Source organism: Trichechus manatus, unplaced genomic scaffold (genome assembly GCF_000243295.1).
Source record: "Trichechus manatus latirostris isolate Lorelei unplaced genomic scaffold, TriManLat1.0 scaffold00011, whole genome shotgun sequence".
NCBI classification, from domain to species: domain Eukaryota; kingdom Metazoa; phylum Chordata; class Mammalia; order Sirenia; family Trichechidae; genus Trichechus; species Trichechus manatus.
This window is the reverse complement of record NW_004443947.1, coordinates 7,623,468-7,648,328: the sequence shown is the minus strand read 5'-3', so window position 1 is coordinate 7,648,328 and position 24,861 is coordinate 7,623,468. Positions and strand designations below refer to the sequence as shown.

At 47.1% G+C, this 24,861-nt stretch overlaps 1 protein-coding gene across 1 annotated transcript in view; it reads right to left on the bottom strand.

The window, feature by feature from the left end:
* STK10 (serine/threonine kinase 10) overlaps positions 1-24,861 on the bottom strand; it is a 168,022-nt gene that overhangs the window by 20,556 nt on the left and 122,605 nt on the right. Inside the window, exons 8-13 of the mRNA XM_004371195.2 lie at positions 23,122-23,256; positions 19,017-19,562; positions 15,466-15,596; positions 9,854-9,977; positions 9,216-9,395; positions 2,689-2,781 (exon numbers count right to left, since the gene is read on the bottom strand). Of these exons, the coding sequence (XP_004371252.1) occupies positions 2,689-2,781; positions 9,216-9,395; positions 9,854-9,977; positions 15,466-15,596; positions 19,017-19,562; positions 23,122-23,256 (1,209 nt within the window). The remainder of the gene's footprint in view (positions 1-2,688; positions 2,782-9,215; positions 9,396-9,853; positions 9,978-15,465; positions 15,597-19,016; positions 19,563-23,121; positions 23,257-24,861) is intronic.

Sequence of the window (24,861 nt, the reverse complement as noted above, 5' to 3'; positions counted from 1 at the left end):
GAAACTAAAAATCCCTACTAATCCAACTACCCAGGGCTAGCAACCATTGGCGGTGTATATGTATGTTTGTATCTGTATCTGCCATTGTTGTTTCACAAAAAGTATTAAAAAGACCTTGCCAAGCAGCCATCCAAGGCACAATTGGTCTCTATTCGCCTGGAGCAACAGAGGAAGAAGGAGAGTCAGGAACAGGAGGAGGAAATAGAATGTATGCCTAATTGTCTCTATGAACAGCTGCTTCCTTTGCCATGAAACCAGAATAACTGGATGGTGTTTGGCTACCATTACCATTATAGAAGAATCCTGATCAAAAGGGGAAAAATGCAAAACAGAATTTCAAATTCTTATGGACTCCAGACTTTCTGGAGCCACAGAACCTGGATGAATCCCTGAAATTATTCCCCTGAGATAATCTTTAAACCTTAAACCAAAAATATCCCCTGAGGTCTTCTTTAAATCAAACAATAGTTTAGCTTAACTAGTAAAGAATGTCTGCTTTGAGCATTGCGCTCTTTTAAAGAACCATCTATATGGGATCAAACTAACACTAGCAACTCAAAATATTAGATAGGAAACTTAGGGAACAGTGAGTTTACGTTAATAGGGGAGGAACCACTCGGAAAAGGAGGGTGAGAATGGCTGCACAACTTGAAGAATGTAATCAATGTCACTGAATTGTACATGTAGGTATTACTGAATTGGTGTATGTTCTGTGAATATTCTCAACAACAACAACAAAAATAAAATAAATGAAAAAAAAGAAGAAATTAAAGATCCACCGTAATCCTACTACCCAGGGCTAGCAACCGCTTGTGGTGTATGTGTGTGAGTACGTCTATATCGATTTGTTTTGTCACAAAAATTATTAAAAAGACCTTGCCAGGTCACAGTGTAGTCTTCTGTCATATGAGCTTTAATGGCTAAAAATATTTAATGATAGGAAGATACCTTAATTTATTTACCCAATAAATAATAGGCTGTTTGTGGCTTTTCTCTATTTTAGATAGTGCTGTTTTTCACACTCTGGTAGCTAAATATTTGTGAACTGCTGTGATAACTTCCTTAGGATTGGTCTCTAAAAGCAGAGACACTTAAGGATGTGCCCATTTTTAAGGCTCTTGACACAACTGCCAGATTGCCCTCCTAAACCAAACCCATTGCCATTGAGTCAATTCCGACTCATAGTGACGCTACAGAACACAGTAGAATTGCCTCATGGGGTTTCCAAGGAGCGGCTGGTGGATTTGAACCGCCGACCATTTAGTTAGCAGCTGAGCTCTTAACCACTCCATCACCAGGGCTCCTGCCCTCCTAAAGGGCCACACAATCTGCTCTCCCTCTGCAGGGGTGTGAGCCTGTGTTCCACCCTCACCACCCCTGCATTCTTTTTCTAATCACAGTATCAAGGGCCAGGTTGTAGAAAAGTATGATGGTGTGCTGGACAGAACATGAGGTCTGGGGTCAGAGTGAGTTTGAGGCCTTCGCCTACACTGTTAACCCTGCAATGTTACCTCCTCAAGCCTTGGTTTCCTCCTCTGCAAATGGGAAAACCAACAGCACCAACCTTGTTAAGCTATGAATGCCAAGTCAGATGATATACATAGAAGCTTTGTAAATGTGGACTGGCTGGCCCTACAAGCTCTAATAATCTGGTCATTTTGGGGCCGAGGATACAGAACGTGCAAAGGCCCTGTGGTGGGAAATATAGGGGCATGGACCAACAAGGGTGAAAAGAAGTCTGGTAAGGCTGAGGCAGTGGACACAAACGAGTCAGAACCAGGCAGGGGCCGGGCCACAGGGCCTCAAAAGCATAGTGAGGAGGCTGGTCTTATCTTATGGACAAAGGTGATCCACATGGGGTCGCCATGAGCCAAAGTTGACTCGACGGCAACAAATTTGGTTTGGCTTTGGTACTGAAGTACTAAGGCACAGCTGTGGAGGAAGGAGTGATGTGTTCAGATTTGGAATTTGTATTGATCATACCTGCTGGTGTGAGAGAGAGAAAGAGCTGCAGGGGAGCAAAAGAAGAAGTAGGGAGACTAGTTGGTGGCAGGTTACTGCAGCTGTTCAGGCAAAGATGATGATGGCTAGGGGGTCTCAGAGGTGTTGACAAGTTGATGGACAAGAGATAACAAGGAGATAAAAAAAATATGAGGTTTCAGGAGGCGATGAAGGATTGGAGTGGGGGAGAGGTATCAGGAATCTGGCCTGACAACAGGATGGATGGAGGATGGTGCCCACTCAGAACATGAGAACAAGACCAGGCCTGGGAGATCTCAGGTTTGATGTCTTTGAGACTCCAAAAGATATCTAATGTGCAGATGGATACACTGGGTTGATCAAGGAGATGAGATGTACAAATAAATGACCCTACAACAAGGCAGGAAGACTTCAGGGCTTAAGGAGGTGGGTGATGTAAAGGGCTGGAAAGTCTAGAGAAGGGAGAGCTCACTTCTAGCTGGAGTGATGGGAATCAGGGAAGGCTGCATAGGGGAGGTGATAAGTGGGGAGACGGCATGAAGGATGGGCAGGATTTATGTGTGCAGAACAGGAAATAGGCATTTGAGGCCTGGACACGGGCAAAGACAGAGAGGAGGCTACGATGAGCTGCTGGGGGCCTGGTCACCATTCAGGATCTCAAACCTGCCCTCCTCCCTCCCCAGCTGAGGGCTTGGGCTGTGGACTCACAAGAAGCTGCTTTTTCTGCACGTACTCCTCCATCTTCTGCTTCATGCTATCCTTTCGCTGTTGCCGGGGGAGCTTCTCCACCTCCGTCTTCACCTGTACCGGAGACAGCAGAGTTTCAGCCAGGGCACCTGGGTCGGTACCCCTTACTGTTTCAACAAAATAAGCCTTCAATTCCAGAACCAGACCAGGACACAGAGGACGAGGCTCAGCTTTGGAGGCCCTTGCCCCCATACGCGGCTCTGCACCAAGCCCCCTGGCAGGCTGCACCTGTGAGTCCACTCCTGTGGGCGGCCACTACAGCTCCTTGACTCCTCCGGGGCAGCGAGCGCCGTGTGTGGTTGCTTGGCATCTCTCCGTCTACTTCTGCCGATACACCAGCACCTTTGTTTCCTCTAGGACAGTACTTTTCAACTTTTTTTTTTTTTTTTTAATTACTCTTGTCCTCTAAAAAGCTTTTTAGACATTTTTTTTTCCTAGCTACCCTTGCCCCCATAAAATACACTGATAGTTCAGTGGTAGAATTCTTGCCTTCCATGAGTGAGACCCAGGTTTGATGCCCAGCCAATGCACCTCATACACAGCCACCACCTGTCTGTTAGTGGAGGCTTGCATGTTGCTATGACGCTGAACAGGTTTTAGTGGAGCTTCCAGACTAAGATTAGGAAGAAAGGCGTGGTGACCTATTTCCAAAAACCAGCCCAGTGAAAACCCTATGGATCACAATGGTTTGATTTGCCACTGATCATAGGGATGGTGTAGGACTGGGCAGCATTTCGTTCCATTGTGCATCAGGTCACCATGAGTCAAGAGTTGACTTGACGACAGCTAACAATAGTATATCTGTTTATGTGCTGTGGCCTGTTGAGGTAGCTAAGTTACTTCTCGTCCCTGTTGAGAATGCATGCTTTGAAAGGGAAGCATCCATCCTATTCTCAGTCCTTGAGATTTAAGTGTGGCTGACACACCCAAACCTCTAGCTGGGCATATGATCCTGGCCTGGTCAATCAGTGTAGTCCTTGCCCCCAGCATCAGGGGTTGGTTCAGAGATGTGCATGTGGCCATGGTTGGGCCAGTGAGAGCTGCAGGACGTTTACCGGGGCCACTGAGGAAAAGGCACTCTCTTTCCTCTGGGGTGGCTAAGCTGGGATGATGTAGGCCAAGAGCCAGTAGAGGTCCCCTTATAACCCTTGAAGGGGGACTGCTTGAGACAAAATATACACAAGGAAGCAATGCCAAGAGACAAGACAGATTCCTGGTGACATTAGATGCCAACACATTTTCTTTCTTCTTTAAGCCATTTGGAATTGGCTATCTTTATAATAGCATCACTGACTGATAATGGTAAGATACTGATTTTCAGGTTTTGTGGATGGGAAATCTAAGGCTCAGAGAGGTGAAGTGACTCACTCTGGGTTCCACAGCTGGTAAGAAGGAGAGCCAGTGTTCTAACCCAGGACATCTGACTCGAAAGCCATGCCCTGCCCACTCTCCCACGGTGCTGGCGGCCTGTGTCATAGGCTGCGGTCCCGCAGCCCTCAGTCACAGTCCTGGACTCTCACTCCAGCACAGCATGGTGGGAGCTTCTGAGGCCTGTGGGGAGGAGCTGACTGACTCCAAGCCCCTCACCTGCTTCGAACCAAGCTTCTGAGCACCTGTCAGAGGCATCTTTAGGCTGGCAAGGGCAGACTAGGGGACGGGGAAGCAAGGGATGGGCTAAGCAGGGGCTTGTCCTTGGTGGGGGCACAGCCACAGGGTAGGTTTTTAGTCTTCCTTGGACTCTCAGATACCTGAAGAGGCATCTACTCACTGAGATTCAGGCCCCAAGCAGTATGGGGAGGTATGTGCTATATCCACACCATGGAGGTGGCGAGGAGGGGGCAACGCGTATGCCTGTAAACCAGGACTCTGTTAACATCTCTGTTGGACAATCACTTGTTGACTTAGAGTAATGGTTCTCAACCAGGGGTGATTTTGTCCCACAGGGGGCATTTGGCAATGTCTGGAGACATTTTTAGTTGTCCCAACTAGGAGGGTGCTGCTGGCATCTACTGGGTAGAGGCCAGGGAGGCTGCTAAACATCCTACAATGCACAGGACAGCCCCACAAGAAAGAATTATCCAGCCCAAAATATCAGTAGTGCCAAGGTCATGAAACCCTGATTTAGATTATGTCCTGTGGCCACGTCGGTTGTTACCAAATGAAGACAGAGCCCCAAGTGCTGCTGGGAGCTGCCAGATGGGTAAAATTTTACTTCTGTCTCTCTCACACATTTATTCTTCTTGTGGGAATTCAAGTTCATTTTCATTAAGCAATGTCTTCCACAAGGTCAAGTCATCTTAAAATCAATGATAAAACTGGACAATAAAGGTGTCAACCGAGCCTCCATTAATGACATCTTTTTATCCTTTCGGTCCAACCATCTCAAAAAGCAGTTTGTATAAAAATAGTAAGGAAGGATAACAGAAAATCAGGAATACAGATAACAGCAAACACCTGCATATATCTATTAGTATGTGCCAGGCTATTCCAAGTGCTTCACATATAATTCCTCATTTAATTTTTACTACAACCCTTTGGGGTAAGAACTACGAAGAAATAGAAGCAAAAACAGGTGAAGAGCAGAGAAGAGTACACAAAGCAGGCATGGGTTGTAAGGTACCTGGGAAGGTGTGAGTTCCTCAACTATCTGAGGAGCTCTGGGTAGGGGTCAAGGGAGAGGGTGGGTGTGCTGGATAAAGCCTGGAGATGCTTTCCTTTGAGATACAGCCCTTAATATCAAGTCAAAGCCCTTGCTTCTAGATAGGTGAACTGAGGAACCCAAGCAGAACCCCAAGTACTAGATGCCACACACTGTCAGCGTTCAATGCCAGGCTTGGAAACCTGGCTGGAAACTTGCCAGCAGAGAGAAAATCCAACTTTGTCAAGGGCAGGTTCTCGTAAGGGTGAGGGGCCTTTATCCCCCTTACACATTCCCTATCCCAGGCGCCTCCTCTCTTTTCTACCCTTCCAGTTTCCCACAATTCCTTCACCCTTACACACACAAAAGGTGTACATATGTGATGAGGTAGGGAGCCAAAGAGGGAAATGGCAACTACTGAGCAATTATTCTGGGGTGGACATTAGGTCTAACGCTGAACATAACCGACCCCCCCAAAACAAACAAACTAACAAACAAACCCCCTGCCGTCCAATTGATTCCAACTCATAGCGCCCCTATAGGACAGGGTGGAGTTGCCCCACAGGATTTCCAAGGCTGTAATCTCTACGGAAGCAGACTGCCACACCTTTTTCCCGTGGAGTGGCTAGCGAGTTCGAACTGCCAATCTTTTCATTAGCAGCTGAGCACTTAACCACTGCACCACCAGGGCTCCTTACACTCACCATACATCTAATTTAATGCTCAAAACATCCATGTGAGGGATGTATGGTTAACAACAATTAATACAACAGCAAGCTTCTGGCCACAGACCACTACCCTACATGATCTGGTCCCTGTCTACTTCTCTAGTTTCACCTTGTGGTAATCTCCCCTTTGCTTCCTAAATTTCAGCCATACTGATCATTTTTGCAACTCTGAACACTCCAAGTTCTTTCCATACCCCAGGACCTTTGCACATGCCATTCCACCTTCCTGGAATGCTCTTACCCTGGCAGCATCCTTCTGGTCTCCGCTTAAATGTCATATGCTGAGAGGTCTTCCCTGACACTCTAACACAGGTTTCTCCATATATTTTCTAGTTTATCAGCCTATTTGCTTTCACAGCACATATGCAGTTGGCAATTGTTTTATTTGTTTGATGGTGTACTTGCTTTTCTGGCTTCCCTGGAGATTAATACCTCCTTGAGGGAGGTACTGTGTCTATTTTGTTCATTGCAGTATCCTTGGCACCGAGCACAGTGCCACACATATAAACACTCAATAAAATAGCTGCTGAATAACTCTCATTTTGACAGCAGGCAAATGGGACTCAGGGAAGTAACTTGTCCAAAGCCAAACAGCTAGCAAGCCCCAGAGCCATAACCTGACACCAGGCCTGATGCCCAGGCCTGTGCTCCCTGCATGAGCTGGAGATGTGTTTGATGTCAGCTTCCCCATGGCCCCTAGCCCACTTGTCCATCTCTCAGCACCAGGGCCAGGACTAGGGTGAGGGGAGTGAGGCACTCGCCTTGGACACAAAACTTAAGGGATGCCAAAAAACTCAGTAATCAAGATGAATAATATTTTTATCAAGATGAATAATATTTTTAAAAATCAAAACTCATGCAAAAACATCCATGATGAACACAATATCAAAGTAGTAAATAAAGCCTTGCACACCAATGTTCATTACAGCATTATTCACAATAGCCAAAAGGTAGAAGCCACCCAAGAGTCCATCAGCAGATGAATGGGATAAACACAATATGATATTATTCATAAAATGGAATATTATGAAGCCATAAAAAAGAATGAAGTTCTGATACATGATACAGTGTGGCTAAACCTAGAAAGCGTTATGCTGAGTGAAATAAGCCAGACACAAAAGGCCAGAATATTGTCTGATCCCACTTACATGAAATGTCCAGAAAGATATGAGAATAGAGGCAGAAAGTAGATTAGTGGTTAGATTAGTGGTTACCAGGGGCTAGAGGGAGAGGAGGATAAGGAGTTACTGTTTTAAGGGGTACTGAGCTGCTGTTCGGGATGATGCAAAAGCTTTGGAAACAGATAGTGGTGAAGGTTACACAACACGGTGAATGTAATTAATGTCACTGAACTGTACATTTTAAAGCGGTTAAAATGGCAAATTTTATGTTGTACATATGTTACTACAATCATTGTTTTTTAAAAAACCCACGACGAACAAAACACCAAAATGTTTCACCAGCCTGAGCCCAGAACAGCTAGATGGTGCCTGGCTGTCACCACCGACCGCTCTGACAGGGATCACAATAGAGGGCTCTGGACAGAGTGGGAGAAAAACGTAGATCAAAATTCAAATTCACAAAAAAAGACCAGACTTACTGGTCTGACAGAGACTGGGAGGACCCTGAAGACGATGGCCCCTGGATACCTTGCTAACTCAGAACTGAAGCCACTCTCGAAGTCTACCTTTCAGTCAAAGATTAGACAGGCCCATAAAATAAACAATAACACGCTGTGAGGAATGTGCCTCTTAACTCAGTCAAGTATAGGAGACCAAATGGGCAACACCTGCCCAAAAGCAAAGATGAGAAGGCTGGAAGGGACAGGAAAACTGGATGAAAGGACACGGAGAACCCGGGGTAGAAAGGAAAAGGGGGAGAGTGTTGACACATTGCTGAGATTGCAACTAATGTCACAAAACAATTTGTGTATAAATTTTTGAATGAGAAACAAACTTGCATTGTACTTTTACCTAAAACACAATAAAATTTTTTTTAAAAAATCAAAATGTTAGATAAAGACAGGATCCAACCTGGTACTTGCACGGCTCAACCTCACTGCCTCACCCCGATTCCGGTCCTGTTACATAATGCCTTAATTTCACTTTTGATATTCGTTCATCATGAATTTTTTACATTAATTTTTATTTTTACATGTTGCATCAAATTATTATTAAGTTTGATACTAAGTTTTTTGGCACCCTGTTAAGTTTTGTGCCTGAGGTGAGTGCCTCGCCTGCTGTACCCTAGCCCCGCCCCTGCTCATCTGGCCAGTGGCCTGGCTCTCACAGGCAGCTGCCTGAGGCCTACCGGATGTACCAAACGTCAAGCCCATCATGGTAAAGTCTGGGAGCGGGGCTCTAACTGAAGGCCCCAGGTCTGTGGATCACCCTTGGAGGCAGTTCATCCACTGCTGTCATCTGGCGATTGGAAACACTAGATTGGTGTCCCTGCCTGGGGCTTCCCTGCTCCTCTGTCTACCTCCTTCCTCCTGAGAGTGTAGGAGGGAGAAAGCACGGCCCAGCCTCCAGGTTCTGGTTTCACAGAGGGAGGAGTGGGCTGTTCTTTGGGATCCGGATGCCCTTCCCAGGGCAGGCAGAGACTGCACCTCCCTCCCCTTGTCTCAGGACCATTTGCCTCTTCCAGCTGGAAGGGACACAGGAAGAAGAGACGTGTGGATCCCAAGCAGGGACTGTTGTTCTGGGAGAAGAGAGGGAAGCATGTAGAGGACTTGCTGTGTTTGTACACCCAGCACGCATCCCCCTCCTGGCGACAGCACCTCAAATCCCCCTGGGCCACTGTCCCTTCCTTCTTCCCTGCCCTCTTTCAGCTGGTGTTGCTATGCTGGGAGGATGCAAAGGAAGCTGGCAGAGGCCACATGGCAAGACCTACCAGGAATGAAGTCAACACAGGAAAGCAAAGTCCAATGTATGGAGAAGTGGCTCCTGATGACACAGCTGAACACCTGGCTCCAGCTCTGCCTGGACTTAGCTTTTCAGTTACACGAGCTCCCCAAAATTCCCCATCGTTGAGATAAGGTTTTGCTGGGGCTTCTATTACTTGCAAGTGAGAGAGTCCTAATACTCCTAGAGCCCCCCTGCCTCGGCCCAGCATGTACTCACCTCCTTCTTCATCAGTTTGAGCTGTTCCTGGAACCTGGCACAGTCCCGCTCCTGTTCCAGGCGGATCCGCTTGGCCTCCTCCCTGCGGCGCACGGCATGTTCTTGCTCCATCTTCTCTACTTGCTGCTTTTGCTGACGCTCCAGGTTCTCCAGCTCTGTGTCAAAGTACTTCTTCTTGGTCTGAAAGGAACAGAAAGGGAAATTCAGCAAAGTCACTTTATACCTGGGAGAGAGGTGGGGAGAGACGAGAGCCTGTGCTTAAACTTGAGTTTGAGTCCCAGCTCCACCACTTCTTTGCTGTGTGACCTGCGTCAAGTGATTTAAACTCTCTGAGTCTCAATTTCATCATTTGCTAAAGGGATAACAGACCATCTCCCTTACAGAGTTGTTTCGTGGTGCTCAATAAAGGTTATTTCCCTTCTAGAAGCTCCTCCCATGTGACTCAGAGGATCACTGGGACCTTCATGTGATTCTGTGTTTACAAGTCAATGCTTAATGAGATTTTGAAACCACAGGAATTGGGCAAATGTTGTGAATTACTCTCCGCTGCCCAATCATCCCCACTCTGCAGCTCCCACTTAAAAAAAAAAAAAAAATGGAGGCAAGAAGCCCTGCAGGACCCATCTCTTCCCACTTACATTGATTTCTTGTTCGAAACGTTTATGCATCTGCTCCAGCTGCAGCTCATGCTTGCTGCTCAGCTGGGTCTGGTTCCGATGTTCTTCTTTCTGGAGCAGCCGGAGCTCTCGGAGTTCCTGGCGCCTGAAGGGTTAAAGGATGTGGACATTTCACAGCCAGAAAGTGGTCTCAGAGATCACATATCTCACCTAGGCAGACTAAGGGCTGGAGCATGGAGAAGAGTCATACAAGTCAGGGGCAGAGGCATGACTAGAACTCAGGCCTTATTTGACATTTAATGACAGACAAAACATTAATAATCTTAATATATAAAGAGCACTTACAAATCAATAAGACAAAAAGAATCCTAATAAGAAAGTGGTTTAGAACATAGACATGAAAACAAGAGATGAACAAAAATTTAAGTTAGGCATAAGTTATGCAACATTAAAAAGAATAACATTTTCTTTACTAAAGATGTAAGATTATAGTGGAAATTGATATTTTCATATACTGCTGACAGGTATAAATTAGTACATCTCTGCCGGACAATTTAGCAATATGTTCATGCCTTTTGACAGGGTAGTTTCCCTTCTGGATACTGAGTCTGAAGAAATATTCAGAAATGCACAACACAACTGAATAAGGATGTTTGTAACAATGTTACTTATAAAAAATTGGAAACAAATGTCCATCAGCACAGATCTAATTAAAGAAATTAAAATATATCCATATGATGGAATTCTATACAACCATTAAAAATCAAGTCTTAGACTATCTATGGGATCAAATTGACAACAGCAACTCAAAAGGCTAGATACGAAGCTGAGAAGGTAGTGAGTCTGTTAATGGAGGAGGAACAACTCAGAAAAGGAGGGTGAGAATGGTTGCACAACTCAAAAATGTAATCAATGTCACTGACTTGTACATGTAAAGATTGTTGAACTGGTGTATGTTCTGTTGTGTGTATTTTCAACAACAACAAAAATAAAATAAATTATTTTAAAAGATCAAGTCTTAGGAAAATATTTAATTACATTGGGAAAATGTCTATTAAAAACATAACGGCTCTTTATGAACAGATACGGAGTGATCTCTAAGTGAAAAAAGCAAGATGCTAAAGGGTGTCTAAACTGCTACCCTGCCATCTGTATAAAACACAAGACAGGCAATATATGTGTGTGACTAAGTACCTCTGGAAAGATACGCAAGACAATATTAACTCAGGGAGGGGAACAGGCTGGCTGGCAGGAAAGGGAGGGAGCGAGAGTTTTCATTGTTTACCTTTTTCTATTTTTGGAATTTTGAACCATGAGACTATATTACCTATTCAAAAAACAAATACAATAAAAATTTGACCTACACTTTAATTTTATAAAATTACCTTAATCTTGCACTCACAGAAAGTGTACTGGCAGGATAAACCCCAAAGTGTTAACTGGGCAATTCCATTAAAAATTAAGATGTATCATTTATGTAACCAGAAAAGAAAAACAAATTTAAATGCTGCAGAAAGAACTGGGGCCTCCTGGCTGTGAACCAGAAGCTCCCTGGAGGCCTCTTGGGATTGGGTTGACGACGCCTGGATTCTAGTCCAGCTACCACAGCCTGCACTGTGGGGTGCCCACTCCCACCCCAGCTGGCCTTCCTCTCAGCCTTGAGTGAATATAACTGCCCCTGGAACTACCCTGCCACAAGGAGAGGCTGGGACACTCTCTGGGGTCCAGAGGAGCCTTGTTTGAACCCTTACTCTGTCAAATTTCCAGCTTCAGGTCTCGGGCAGTCATCCAATCTTTGTGGGCCTCCACTGCCTCATCTGTAAAATGGGGACAATAATCTCTACCTCTCAGGTCCTTTGGGGATTCAAAGAGGTGATATATGTAAAGTGCCCTGCTTGATAAAATGCTCGGAGGACAATGAGGATGAGGAGGTAGCCAGGGCTGCTCCCATCTCTGGAGGAGGACTTTCTACACCATATAAAGAAGCTTCGTCTCTGCTTTGCTGGGAAGTGAGAAAGTAGGGGCGCTTTATGCAAGTGTTAACAAAGAAATGGAAATTCTAACTCAAGAGAAACTAAGGTTTAGAGAACAATTGACAAATAAGCAAACAAACGAAGGAACACAGAGAGAAGAAGGCAGGCAGCCAGGTTCTGACATCACCTCCCTGACCCACCCAAGTTCTCACAAGGGCAGCGGGCAGACAGGCAGGCTAATGACTTAAGAAAGAACTCACACAAGCAATTTTAGGGAAGAACAGGGGGCACTCTGGTCCAAAAGCTTCAGTCTGGGACAGGGATGAACATGCTGTCACATGGTTCAAAAAACTACATGTGACCCTCTTCCTCAAAGAAAAAAATAAGTTGCCTTCAAGTTGACTCCAACTCATGGCGACCTCACGTGTGTCAGAGAACTGTGCTCCACAGGGTTTTCCGCAGATGATTTTTCTAAAATGAACTGCCAGACCTTTCTTCTGAGGTGCCTCTGGGGGGACTTGAGCCTCGACATGTGAGATAACCCTCTGGAAATGCTAGGATCCAGGCATTACAGGGGCATGGGCTGGCGGGGAATGATCTAAGCTTCCACACCTCTGCAGCCAGGCATCCAGTTTACAGGACACTCAGACCTCCAGGCCATGGCATACAAATAAGAAAAGGCTTGTTCTTCCTGAGCACCTCTCCTCCACCTGGGCTGGGTCTCACCTTTCCAACCTGAATAGCACACAGCTCCTCCTCTTAAAGAGGGGTCCAGTGCCATGGCCAGAGGGCATCACTTCTTGGTGGGTTGTGGGGAATCTGGAATTTCAACCCTGGAACCTGAACTGCCCAGAGGGGAGATGATAGAAATCCAGCTCCTGAGGTCTGAAGCTTGATGAATTCAGGGCACCTCCCAGGTGACTGTTAAATCAGAAGGTGGTGTCACTGGGCAAAAGCAAGCCTGCCCAGCCTCCCCAACCCTCACAGGTGAGGACACAAGTGTGTGTGTATATGATGTGTGTGTACATGTGCATGCTCCTGCAGAAACACTGCTAACCAACCAACCATCAAAAAGTCTGCTCTCATCCTTCTGGCCCCTAGAGGGAAGAAGTGCTACACAGTATCCTAAACTGCTACTATTTGGCTTTGGAACGTTTGTGCTTTTTTAAAAATACGAATGTGTGTGATGTTCTAAAACTTTGCTCCAAACCAATCATGAATATACCCTGCAAAGGCCTGGCCCCAGTGGAGCTGGGTGGCTGCTCGGCCTCCCTGACTGGCACGCCCTCCCCTGCCACCCCCAGGAAGCACCTGGTCTGGTAGGAATTCAGTGAAATCCTCACACAAACAAGTTTGCTGCAGTGGGTTGAATGGTGGCCCCCAAAGCTATGTCTACCTCCTATGCCCCAGCACCTTAGAGTGTGACCTCATTGGAAAAAGGGTCTTTGCGGATGTAATTAAGGGCCCAAGATGAGATCATCCTGGCTTATCTGGGGGAGTCCTAAACACAATGACGAGTGTCCTTGTAAGAGACACACATAGAAGACAGACAGAGGAGAAGAAGGTGATGTGACACTGCAGTGATGTGGCCACAAGCCAAGAAATGCCAGGAGCCACCAGAAGCTGGAAGAGGCAAGGAACGATTCTCCCCTAATGACTTTAGAAGGAGTGCAGCCCTGCTCACACCTTGATTTTAGACTTCTGGCCTCCAGAACTGTGAGAGAACAGACTTCTGTTGTGCTAAGCCACCAAGTTTGCAGTTATTTGTTGCGGCAGCCACAGGAAACTAATACACCGAAACATAATCTCAGCTCTACCCCTTCCCAACTGAGTGACCTGCGGCAAATAACTTAACCGCCAAGAAACAGCTTCCTCGTTTACAAAATGGTGGAAACAGGGTCTCCCTAAGGAGTGCTGCAAGGAGTCCCTAGGTGGCACAAATGGTTAAACACTTTGCTGCGAACCAAAAGGTTGGCGGTTTGAGTCTGTCAGAGGTATGCGAAGAAAGGCCTGGTGATCTACTTCTGGAAAATCAGCTATTGAAAACCCCATGGAGCACAGTTCTACTCTGACACACACGGAGTCAGAATCGACCCACTAGCAGCTGCTTTTTGTTGGTTGGTTGGCTGGTTTTTTTAGGGAGGGCTGTGAGGAGGGCAGTGGTGGTTCAGTGGAAGAATTCTCACCTTCCATGCAGAAGACCCAGGTTTGATTCCTGGCCAATATGCCTCATGTGCAGCCACCACCCATCTGTCAGTGGAGGCTTGTTTGTCCCTATGACGCTGAATAGGTTTCAGTGGAGATTCCAGGCTAAGACGGACTAGGAAGAAAAGCCTGGTCTTCTACTTCAGAAAATCAGCCCATGAAAACCCAATGGATCACAACAGTCTGATTCTGTTATACGTGAGGTCGCCATGAGTTTTGGGCTGACTTGACAGCAGTTAACAACAAGGAGGGCTATTAGAGGAAAACAGCAACTGAAAAGTGCAGAGCACGGTTCTTGGCTCATAGGTTCCACCTCACACCTTCCCGCCTGGTCTAATCCCTCAGCAAGGCTCATTGGTTTTGCCTCCAAAATGTATGTTGAACCCAATCACTTCTTCCCTTTTCTGTGGCCACTGCCCTAGCCCAAGCCCACAGCCCGACTGTCCTGGAAGAGGGCCCAGCCTCCTGGTCTCTCGTTTCCCTGCTCCCAGTCTTACCCCTCTACAGCCCCCGCTTGCATAGCAGCCAAAGCCATTTTTAAAAAGGGACATCTGAGGTGGTCACTCTTCAGCTGTTAGCCCCCTCTCCACACACACTGTACGAGGAGTAAAAGCCATACTCTTTCACGTCTTTCACTCCAGCCCACAGGCCTATGTGATCTGGGCCCTGCTGACCCCGCTGACCGCATCCCCTACCCTCTCCCTCTGACCTTTACATTCCAGCCCTGTCCTTTCGGTGCCTTAAACAAGCCAAGGGCCACTCCTCAGGACCTCAGCGACTGCAGCTCCCTCTGTGCTCCCCAGCTCTGAAAACAGCCGCTCACCCTTCAGGCTCAGCTCACAGGGTTTTCCTCAGAGCAGCCTCTCCCCACCCCCTGCCCAGCCCAGGCACTTGCTACCACATCACCTATTCATTACCCTCCTAGGATATGCCGCAATCAGAAATTATCTAGTGTAGTGTGCATGGGCCCATTAGGTATAAGTTCTACAAGGGCAAAGGCCTTATCTATCTGGGTCATTGCCGTATCCCCCAAGCCCAGCATGGTGCCTGTGCTGTTGTGCGAACTCAGTCAATATTTATGTTTGGGATGGACAGATGGGCAGACAGACAGATGCACGGGTAGATGAATGGGTGGGTGGGAGGATGAGTGGACAGGTGGATGGATGGATAGATGAATGGATGAGTAGATGCATGAATGGACAAACAGACAGATGGGTGGGTGACTGGATGGATGGGTAGATGGATGGGTGGATGGGTGAATGGGTGGACGGATGGATGGATGAATGGATGGCTGCCTGGCAGGATGGATGCAGACGTGCAGGATCTCAATCAAAATCAGTTTCCTTTTGTCTCCTTGATCTCCCAGTTTATGCTGCAGACAGATAACCCTTATGCCCACCCTGCATACCACACCTCCACCCTATTACCACCATCAGTGGCCCTGCCCAGGCTCACCTGAGAAATCTCATCTCCTCATCCTTCTTCTCATCTTCGCTGATGATCTTGGAGGTGGTGATGCTCACCTCCACGCCATCCACCACAAACTTGCGTGTCCGCTTGAGGGTCTTGTTGTGCAGCTTTGAGTCCTGGCCGGGAAAAATCATTAAGCAAAGCTCAGCATTTCAGCTAAGGATTCACAGCTGATACAGGGAGGTGGCCCAAGCCCTCCTGGCCCCCCAGACTCGGCCCAGCCCAGGGAGGACATGGCTGCCCATCGCCCCTCTCACGTCAGCTTCTCAATCTGAGAGCCTGAGTGTCCAAGTGCACCCCTTTTCCTCTCCCTGATCTTGACCTTCAGACACTGCCGTGATGCCTGCACACCTGGCTGTTGGCACCCCACACACATAGGCTGTGGTGGCAGAAAGAGCTTAGTTCTAATCCTGACTGTACCACTTATTCACTCTGTGACTTGGGCAAGTCCCTTGTCCTGTCTGAGCCTTAGTTTCCTCACCAGTCAAATGAGGACAGTAATAGTACTTGCCTCACAGGGTGGTTACAGCAAGTCAATGAGATCAAGTGTGGGTGTCACGTGGTGTAGCACCCAGCTCTTGGCAAGTGTGATTCCTGATGTTTATTATTACCAGACCAGAATCTCTTGTCAGAAATGCTAAAATACAACGTAGAAGACCAAAAGTTGTTTTGTAACTGATCTGGCAGGAAACCTGACCTGACCTGACCCGACCTCCTACTTGGAACTGCCACAAGATTACTCATAATCTTTGCCTTTGACTATGAATAATCGTGCATTTCACATGTGGTTGCTTACAGAGTGATGCCTGAATACCTGGAAGTGTGAGATAATATATGGAGACCTTTGAAAATCTGGATTCTGATTTGGGTGAGGACCTGTGGCCTGCAGTGGTCTCATCATGGCATCCTCTCTTGTGTCTGACCCCTTGGCTGGCTTCTGGGGACCCCCCTGGTGGAGCCCAGCCCTGCCTTTCCAAGAGAGGAGAGACCCAGCCAGGGTGGCTCCAGGCAGTTGGTCTCTGCACCTTCAAATCTGCTCTGACCCCCACTCCCACTCCCACTCAGTGGAGACCAGCCCACCATTCTCGTTTGCTAATGGCTGGGCCCCATCCCTACACTCTTTTGCCTCCTCCCATGGCATCTTGCCCAGGACACCTTGAGAACAGGGCTGTCATGTCTTACTCTCTCTATTGTGCCCCACTCACAAGTCCTAGGACTCAGTTCAAGATGGGTCAAATGAGCAGGGAGAAACAGAAGCTGGCAGGAGAGAACTGAAGTGGAAAAGGGAGGCCCCGGCAGCAGCCCTCAGAGAACTGCTCCTGGCCACGGGGCTTCATCCCTGAGGTAACAGGCTTCTACTGCAGGCCAACAGTGCCGATGCAGCCAGCAGGGGCTTATCAGAACAGCCCGATCCACTCACAGGAACGTTCTCAACACCCTGCTCTGGGTGGGGCTGGCCTTTAGCACAGGAAAAAAAAGGTAAAAACGACCTTTTTTTTTACATTTAGGGTCCTTTTTTTTATTTTTTTAAAGACTGGGAAACTATACTAAAAGAGAAATGGATGAAGCTTATGGAAGTTCAAAAAATTATATAGCTGGTGTGCTACTCATTGTGTGATTTACAACAGAATAATTTAGGTTTGGGAATTATACTATTGTGTCTTAAGGTGGAAGTCCATGAGTAGTGAAAATGGTTAATGCACTCGGCTGCTAACGCAAAGGTTGGAGGTTCTAATCCATCCAGAGGCGCCTGGGAAGAAAGACATGGGGATCTACTTCTGAAAAATCAGCCACTGAAAATCCCATGGAGTACCGCTCTACTCTGACACACATGGGGTCATTATGAGTTGGAACTGATGCCACAGAAACTGGTGGTGGTGGTCTTGAGGTGGTTTTGGTGTTGGGTCTGTGGGTCAAGGCCATTCCCCTGGGAACAGGGAATGGGGTTTTCCTGGAAGGGAGTTGCCTGCTAATTATACCAGAAAGAGACAGATCCTGTGACAGGAAGTAGGGACTTGGTAAAGGAAGAACATTCTCATCCGGACCTGGGCTCCAAGGAGGGCCGATATGCCTCGTGTCACTGTCTAGGGGTAGGCACATTGGTTCTGGGAAGCTGCTACCATAAGGAGTCCTGTCAGGATGGGCTTGGCAGGCAGATGCAGACTGAGATGACAGGGGTACTACTCTCTCACTGCCCTTAAGGTCTTTTCAAGAAGAGAAGGGGCAAGACGCCCGTCCCTGGAAAGGTGCTGGGCCCCAGTGCTGCTTATACATAAGAGCTGCTGTCCACACTTCTCCTAGTGACCTGTAGAACTTTGTGTTCTTGCAGCTCATTATTGGGCTAGCTGGCTGCTTCTCCTCCTTTCTCTCCCTTTCATTTAGTAAATATTTTTTGAGGATCTACTGTGTAGTTTTCACTGGAAAAATGATGAGGGGGGAAAAAAAAAAAGAAGTTACAGTACTTTCCCTAAAACCCACAGGAGAGTGAGGCCTCAGCATGGCCACAGGCAGGTGGTCACTGGTGAGTTCAGGAATGTTCTGTAATTATTGAAGTTGGCAGGGGAAGGAGTCAGACCCTTATAGTCAGTGGAAGAGGGGGAGGCTGTAGCTTCCCTGGAAAGGCAAGTGGAGTTGACAGTGTGGAGTTGGGGTCTGACTAGCAACTCCACTTCCTACCTCCATGGCCCACCTCCCAACTTCATTAAGCCTGTCTCCTCATCTGTAAATTGGAATGATGATGCACATAACAGTGTTCATCACAGGCTGACCCCTCAGGCACAGCGGCTATTGTCATCTGTAACATTATCTACCTCCAGGAAGGCCACTAAGCCGGGACGAAAGCTGTGAGCCCTTTCCTCTCAATGAATCTACCAGTCATCGGCTGAACCACAGAGCTGACCCCACAGGATGACCCCTGAAAGCCCCAAATAAAAGAACTTCTAGAATTCTCTTTCCTGAATTTTACCAAGGCCTTTAACCAAACTTTGAAATTTAAACCGGAACCAACTGCTTGACATTACTAAATCCCATATTGAACCAAAATACTCTGGAGATTGGAGATTAAACTATGAATTAAACTGTTGCTGTTAGTTGCCATCAAGTTGGCCCCCGACTCATGGCAACCCCATGTACCACAAGATCAGACCATTGTGATCCATAGGGTTTTCATTGGCTGATTTTTGGAAGTAGATGGCCAGGCCTTTCTTCCTAGTCCATCTTAGTCTGGAAGCTCCACTGAAACCTGTTCAGCATCACAGCAACACACAAGCCTCCACCAACAGACAGGTGGTGACTGCACATGAGGTGCACTGGCTGGGAATCGAACCCAGGTCTCCTGCACGAAAGGTGAGGATTCTACCACTAAACCACCACTGTCCCCTCTATGAATTGAACTATAAGTTCCTTAAAGAAAAGAGCAATCCTCATGAACCACTTCAAATGGGAGACAACTGCTAAATGCTTTCTAAAACCAAAGCTGGGCAGAAAATATCCTATAATAATCTTGCTCCAAGTCTCCGGGCGGGAGGTGGAGTTACCTTAATGGACAGAGAGCCCGTCTCTTTGTTCAGGGACAGGTCAGCAGAGAGGGAGGTGCTGTAGTCCAAGCTCTCGGAGACGGAGAGGCTGCCAGAGTCTGAGTCGCTCTTGGATGGGCCTGGAGCCACCTGGGCAGGGGGCTCCAGGCTGCCATTGGCCAGCTTCTCGTCACCCAAGGTCTCCAGGGCGCTGCTGTTGGGCCGGCTCTGGCTTGCCTTTTGGGACCTATTGGCTACTGGACCAAGGTCTCCCCAGTCAGTGACTTGCTTCTCCTCGGCTATCTGAATCCTGGCATCCATCGATACTGGCCGGGACTTCCGGAGGGGAGCAGGCACAGCTAGGCCATTCTCATTTCCAGGGGCCACATCTGGGGGGCTGGTGGTTTGGAGGGATCTGTCCCCAGAGGGCTGGCTGCAGGGCCCATTCACACTGTCCTGAGGCTGGCTGGGCGTTGGCAGGGTGGAAGATGATTCCTTGAGAGGCTTGTCAGCATTGAGGCTCAGCTGACTCACCTCAGAAGAGTCCTGAGTGTGGTTCCCCAGAGGCTAGGAAAAAAAAAAAAGAGACAGTTAAGGCTGTGCTTCTGCATGTCTAAGGAAAGAGTCAGAGACACAGCAGGGTTGGAAAGTCAGACCCTGACAAGGTGATGTGGGTTAGGGCCAAAGCAAACCCAGGCCAAACCCACCGCCATCGAGTTGACTCCAACTCACAGCGACCCCACATGGTTTCCAAGGCTGTAAATCTCCAAGGAAGCTGACTGCCACATCTTTCTTCTGCAGAGCCACTGGTGGTTTCAAACCGTTGGCCTTTCAGTTAGCAATTACTTTAACCACTGCACCACCAGGGGAGTGAAATAGGTATCAGTCTTCAGTAAGCCGAAGTCCTCACCACTCCCTATTGCCTAACAAACAATAAAATTACTACTTTTTTTTAAGGAATAGGAATCTGATTATCTCTAATCTTAGTTTCATTTAATAGCTACTATTTCTACTAGGAGGAGTCCCTGGGTGTTGCAAATGGCTAATGTGCTCAGCTGCTTACTGAAAGGTTGGAGGTTCAAGTCTAACCAGAGGCACCTCAGAAGAAAGGCCTGGAGATCCACTTCTGAAAAATCAGCCATTGAAAACCCTATGGAGCATACTTTGACACTTAGAGGGTTGCCATTAGTCGGAGTTGACTCAACAACAACTGGTTAGTTGGTTGGTTGTGTCCGTTCTAGGAGTGGTGATTGTGGCCAGTCTAAGGCCACAGTCTAAGCTCATGCCCCATTTAAGGGGGCAGCAGCTACTCTGCTCCAGCCAGTTGTGACAAAGTAGGAGACTGGACCTTCTGTGGCCAGATCTTCCAATTTTTCAACAGAAGCTGAAAATCTAGATTTTTACTGACATTTCCAGACTTTTAGATGACAATTAATTCAAAAGTCTTGAAGATTGTATAAAGGCCAAACAAACCTATCTAGGGGTTGGATTCAATCTGCCAGCTATTAATGTTTTTTTAACATTTTATTGTGCTTTGGGTGAAAGTTTACAGAGCAAATTAGATTCCCATTCAATATTTATACACACATTGTGCCTTGACATTGGTTGCAATTCTTACAGTGTGTCAGCACCTCCCATTTCCACCCTGAGTTCCCTGTTTCCATTCGTCCTGTTTTCCTGTCTATTCCTGCCTTCTCAAATCTTTGCTTTGGGGCAGTTGTTGCCCTTTCGGTCTCGTTCCCTCATGGGCATTACTGTTTATTTCATAGGCCTGTCTATTATTTGGCTGAAAGGTGATCTCCGGGAGTGTCTTCAGTTCCAAGTTAGAAGGGTGTCAAATGTCCACAGAGTTGGGGGTTGCTCCAGTCTCTATCAGACCAGTAAGTCAGGTCTTTTTTATGAATTTGAATTTTGTTCTACATCTTTCTCCCACTCTTACTGGGAACACCTATTGTGCTCCTGGTCAGAGTGGTTGGTAGTGGTAGCTGGGCACCATCTAGTTCTTCTGGTCTCAGGCTTGTGGAGGATGTGGTTCCTGTGGGCCATTAGTCCTTTGGACTAATTGCTTCCTTGAGTCTTTTGTGTTCTTCACTCTCCTATGCTCCAGACCAGAAGAGACCAATAGTTGTATTTTAGTTGGCTGCTTGCAAGCTTTTAAGGCCCCAGACACTACTCACCAAAGTAGGATGCAGAACATTGCCTTTATGAATGTTATGCCAATTGACCTAGATGTCCCCCGAGACTATGCTCCCCAGCCCTCAAGCCCAGTAACTCAGTCCTACGAGGTATGTAGTTATAACTAAGAAGTTTCTATGACTGTGCCCCCTATGTGTTCTACTGAATATATGAATATACATGAAGCAATACAAACACGTATGTAGAAATATCCACAACCTAATCTATATATGCACATGGGTACAGCTATCACATTTTGAGTTTTGTTTTGTTTTTGTCTGACAGAGCTTTTGGGGGGTAGAGAGTACTGGAAACATTGCTATTGTGAAACAGAATATCCATTTCTGTGGATGAAACACAAATGTGCAGCTTAATGAATAAAGTGAGAACCCATATAGCTACCCTCCAGGTTAGGAGTGGAACTTGCCACTTCCAGGGGGCCCCACCTGCTCCTCTCCCAGTGACAACCCCCTCCCTCTCCTCAGCATGACTTAGCATCTAGGTTCGATCTCTAAGCACTGCGTTGTTGAAAAAATCAGCCAATGACAACCCTGCGGAGTACAGTTCTACTCTGACACACGTGGGACTGCCATGAGTTGGAGCTGACTCAGTGGCAACTAAGTGCTATAGGTTAGTTTTGCCTCTTTTAAAACTTTATATAAATGGAATCATACTGTTAAGTACTCTTTGGGGTCCTTCCGGCCCTGGTTTTTGACCTTGGATAAGGTAGTTACTAGAAGCAATTTCAATCCACCTTCTCTTCAGCACCAGAGAGATGGTTCTAATATTCAGATCTGATCTGCCATCCCCCCAACCAACACCCAGCCTCTGCCTGAAACCCTTCAATGGCCCCCACTGAGCTCATGACGAAGATCAGCCTCCTGCCAGTGGAGAATGAGGCTGTGGTGACCACTTTCTGCTTCCCTCCCCACACCCTCTGCCTGCTGCCTCCTCCTGGATCCAGGCCCTGGCAAGCTGCCTCCCTCTTCCACCCTGGGTCTCCTACTCCCGCCTACACCTGGCTCTGCACCCATCCACCCAGCCAGCCAATTCACTTCTCAGACCTCAGTTTTCCCATCTGTAAAATGGAGACTTGGTTCCTCTCTGTCGTAGGCTTACAGAATGCCCAGCACGCTCGGTGGGGCTCAGTAAATAGTTGCGGTTATTGTATTGAATCAGCTTGCCCTCCTCAGAGCTTCTTATCTTCACCCCGTGAGGATGTGCACCGGCCACAGGCTGCTTCCATGATTGAATTAAACTTGAGAAAGCCATTGAATGGGCCTGCATGGGACAACAATGTGGGCTGGCCAAGTCCAACCCCTGCTTCACTAGGTACACATATGTTAGGATAGCAAACCCCCCTCCAAGAAGAGGCCCTTCCCAAGCAGCTAGACCAGAGGTTGAAAAGCAGCCTCTCAGGACAGAATCAGGCCCACAGATGTGCTTTGCTTGGTGCAATTTTTTTTTTTTTAATTTAAATTAGCTCAGAACTGCTCAGCAACTGCTGCAGCTGCAAATGGGTTATGAAAATGCAAGATAGGGTCCCCATGGTCCTCAGGGCGGCCACATGGGGTCTGGGGTGGCTGGAGCTCCTTGGCCTGCCGCCTCTGACTCTGTGCGGCCTCCTTCATTTATCTCAAAGTGTGGTAAAAAAAACAGTCTCTTTTCGTATGTGAGTCAGTATGAAAAAGGTTGGGAAGCACTGAATTAACTGCCAACTTTTAAAAACTGGAAGATTCCATGTGAAAAATCTAGATTTCTGGTCTCTCCTGGAAACTTCTAGGCTCTGGCCAACAACCCCCACTGCTGTCACCCAGCTCCACGCCCGTCTTATGTAATCTGTAACCTATGGCATGGGCGTCTGGAACCCTGAGCTGGAGAGAAACAGAAATCATCCTTCCTGGCCTCCCCGGAACCCCGCCCTCCCCACCCCCATTCCTCCTGGCCTTACAGAGGTCACGTCCCCGGAGTCTTCCTCTTCCCCTTCATCCCGGCCGTCTTCAATCTCCTCCATCACTTCGGCCTTGGCCTCCGCCACCAGTTCCCGCAGAGCCTTGTTACTGGTGATGCTGCTGACGAAGGGGTGCTGAGGGGGCAAGATACACTTGGGTTAGAGAACCACTTTAGGGTGGGGGTGTAGATGGGCAGTCAGAACCAGGGAAGTCAATCCTCTGGGCTGAGGCCAGAGACAACACTCAGGGAAATGTGAACATGAACTTGGTAAGGGAGGCCCAGAGGCAGTTCTGAAAGTCCTGCGTATGTATAGGGCAGCGTGAATCCCAGCTCTGCCACTTACTGGCTGCGTGACACCGAACATGTCGCTTAACCTCTCTGAGCTACAGGCTCCTCCTGTCTGAAGTGGAAACAATCATGCAGATTCCATAGGGAGGTCATGAGGATTAAATGAGATACTGCATGTGGAAGTGCTTAGCCCAAAACAATGCTCTTTTACAGATCTTGCAAAATTTGAGCAGGGGCTCAAGCACCCTCTGAAGGTTTTGTTTGTGTATGTTTATTTTCCTTTTTAAAAGGCTTTAATGTATGGTTTTTAACATATACTACCTACGTATTTTATTAATAGCTCAGCTACTACCAGAAAGGTTGGTGGTTTGAGTCCACCCAGAGGAGCCTCAGAAGAAAAGCCTGGTGATCCGAAAAATCGATATTTTATTGAGGTATAACTTAAATATAGCGAAGTTCACAAATCTTAATGGTACAGCTCAATGACTTTTAAAAATATTAATAATAGGTAGAAAAATAGGAAATTCATATCTGTTATCTTTTTTATTGCTTTTTAAAAACTATCAGTTATTGAGGGATTACTATGTGCTGGGCACTGAACAAAGCTCTTGACATTATTTCATTTCTTTTTTTTAACAGGCTTTATCTTTTTAGAGTAGATTTAGGTTTACAGAAAAATTGTGCAGAAAATTCAGAGGGTTCCCACATACCCTTTCTCCCCGCTACATACGGTCTGCCCTATAATTAATGCCTTGCATTCGTTGGTACATTTGTTTCGATGACCCTTTAAATATATATACACCCAGTGTACCCACCACCCAGCTCAAAGTGCAGAACACTTCCATTACTTCAGAAAGTTCCCTTGTAGCCCCTTGCAGTCAATTCTCTCTCCCGATAGCTGCCTATCACCACAGACTGGTTCTGCCTGCACTTTGACTTCATCTAAATAGTTATACGGCGTGTAGTTTTTGGTGTTTGGCTTCCTTTACTTAAATCTGGCATATCGCTGTTGTTGTTGTTAGTTGCCGTCAAGTCGACCCCATCTGTGCCAGAGCAGAACTGCTCCACAGGATCTTCAAGGCCGACCTTTCGGAAGTAGATCCCCAGGCCTGTCTGACGAGGCGCCTCTGGCTGGGTTTGAATCGCCAACGTTTCGGCTGCTAGTTGAGCGCTTAACAGTTTGAGTAACCTAGAGACTCTATAGCTTCCTTTACTTAACCTACTGCCTGTGAGGTTCACCTATGTCGCTGTGTGCATCAGTAACTTGTTTCTTTTCTATTCCTGTGCAGTACCCCACTGCACGAATGTGTCACAGTTTGTTCAGCCATTCTGATGCTGATGGACATTTGAGTTGTTCCCCATTTTTGGCAACTATGAATAAAGCTACTGTGAACATTCTTGTATTATGACGAACCATAAGTAACAATGCACAAGCACCAGAAGAGAGACT